The sequence below is a fragment of the Nanorana parkeri genome, unplaced genomic scaffold (genome assembly GCF_000935625.1).
Source record: "Nanorana parkeri isolate BGI_ZX_2015 unplaced genomic scaffold, ASM93562v1 scaffold81, whole genome shotgun sequence".
Lineage (NCBI taxonomy): Eukaryota > Metazoa > Chordata > Amphibia > Anura > Dicroglossidae > Nanorana > Nanorana parkeri.
In genome coordinates this window covers 2,170,561-2,172,073 of record NW_017306349.1, presented here as the reverse complement: position 1 = coordinate 2,172,073, position 1,513 = coordinate 2,170,561, and the positions used below count along the sequence as shown (strand labels likewise).

Genomic DNA, 1,513 nt, shown 5'->3' with positions numbered 1-1,513 from the left:
GCCAAGGCCCCCCCCCCCCCCCTCCCCCCCAGCTTATCTACAGGAGCATGTGACTGCACAGTGAAGGAAGAAGCAGCACCCCCAGGGGAGATGATGCAGAGGCCACACCCCTTGCACCACTCCCTCCTCCCCTCCTCCAACCTGTGACTGTACAATGAAAGAAGAAGCAGCACCCTCAGGGGAGATGATGCAGAGGCCACACCCCCTTGCACCACTCCCTCCTCCAACCTGTGACTGTACAATGAAAGAAGCAGCACCCTCAGGGGAGCTGATTCAGAGGCCACACCCCTTTGACCACTCCCTCCTCCACTCCACCAACCTGTGACTGTACGATGAAAGAAGAAGCGGCATCCTCAGGGGAGATGATGCAGAGGCCACACCCCTTGCACCACTCCCTCCTCCCCTCCACCAACACCTGACAGTGAAAAAAGGAGCAGCACACTCATTAGCGCACCTCTCTGTCACCCCGCTCTCTCCTCCAATCAGCATGCTGATCAGCTCCTGCTTCTCCCTTCCCCCATGGACAGAGACCGCAAGAGGCTGATACGGAGTCCATCCCATCAGTCGCCCTGCAATGTATTATTGATCCCAGAGCCGCATTCATCTGCGTCTTTTATATCCCCTCCCCCAGGGTTCTTCTTCATTCCGGGTGATCAATACGTGACCTCGGTGGGGGGGAGGGGGGGGGATTAAGAATAGGGGGAGACCCTGAGGCGATGACATCACTTGCGCCAGGGACTGTATGAGCCGTCCATAGAGCTGCGCGGCAGGACGCCGGGGGATGCCGGACATTTGTTTCCCCCACGCCTACAAATCCGGCATTTATGGGACTCCGGAGCTCTTTTGTTACCTCGTCCAGTAAAAGTGACGCCGCGGGTTCCGTGTTTCCATATCGCGGAAGAGCGCCGGATCCCCGTCCCAAGGAATCGGGGAGTCTGGGAACGAAAGGGTTACCCCGGCTCAACTGTCTCATAGTAAAAACAAGCCGCAGCAGCACGAGCTGAAAGCGGAGGAGACGATGGGAGGCCATTATAGGGCACCCTCCCCCACATCACCCCCACCCCGAGTCCCCTGAGCACCGGTCCTGATATCCTGTTTTAGGGCAGCTCCTTTCCCTTGCAGGGACCTATGGAGCCACCCTTGTTGGGGCTGGTAAGCTGTAGGAGTCTCCATGAACACACAGGCACAGCAAGGCACTGCTCCCCTCTGGCCCTGCTCATTTTTCCCACTTCCAATTTAGGGGTGCCTCCTTTCCCTTGCTGGATCCTATGGGAGCCACCCTTGTGTGCACCAGTGAGTTCCACGAACACAGCAAGGCAAGACACTCCATTGCTCCCCTCATGCCCCTGCTCCTGTCTTCCATTTCCAAGCTGGTATATAGATGTACAGAGGCTGGAAACTGTTGGAGGGGCTCCTTTCCCTTGTAGGATCCTATGGGAGCCGCCCTTGTGTGCACCAGTGAGCTGTGTGTGTCTCCACGAACGCACAGGCGCAACAAGGCAAGGCATTCCAC

The 1,513-nt window shown here is 57.6% G+C and overlaps 1 protein-coding gene across 1 annotated transcript in view; it reads right to left on the bottom strand.

The window, feature by feature from the left end:
* Positions 1-1,030, bottom strand: part of PAPPA (pappalysin 1) — a 190,509-nt gene extending 189,479 nt beyond the window's left edge. The window contains exons 1-2 of the mRNA XM_018576975.1: positions 851-1,030; positions 320-415 (exon numbers count right to left, since the gene is read on the bottom strand). Of these exons, the coding sequence (XP_018432477.1) occupies positions 320-415; positions 851-1,030 (276 nt within the window). The remainder of the gene's footprint in view (positions 1-319; positions 416-850) is intronic.
* Between the last annotated feature and the right edge of the window lie 483 nt (positions 1,031-1,513).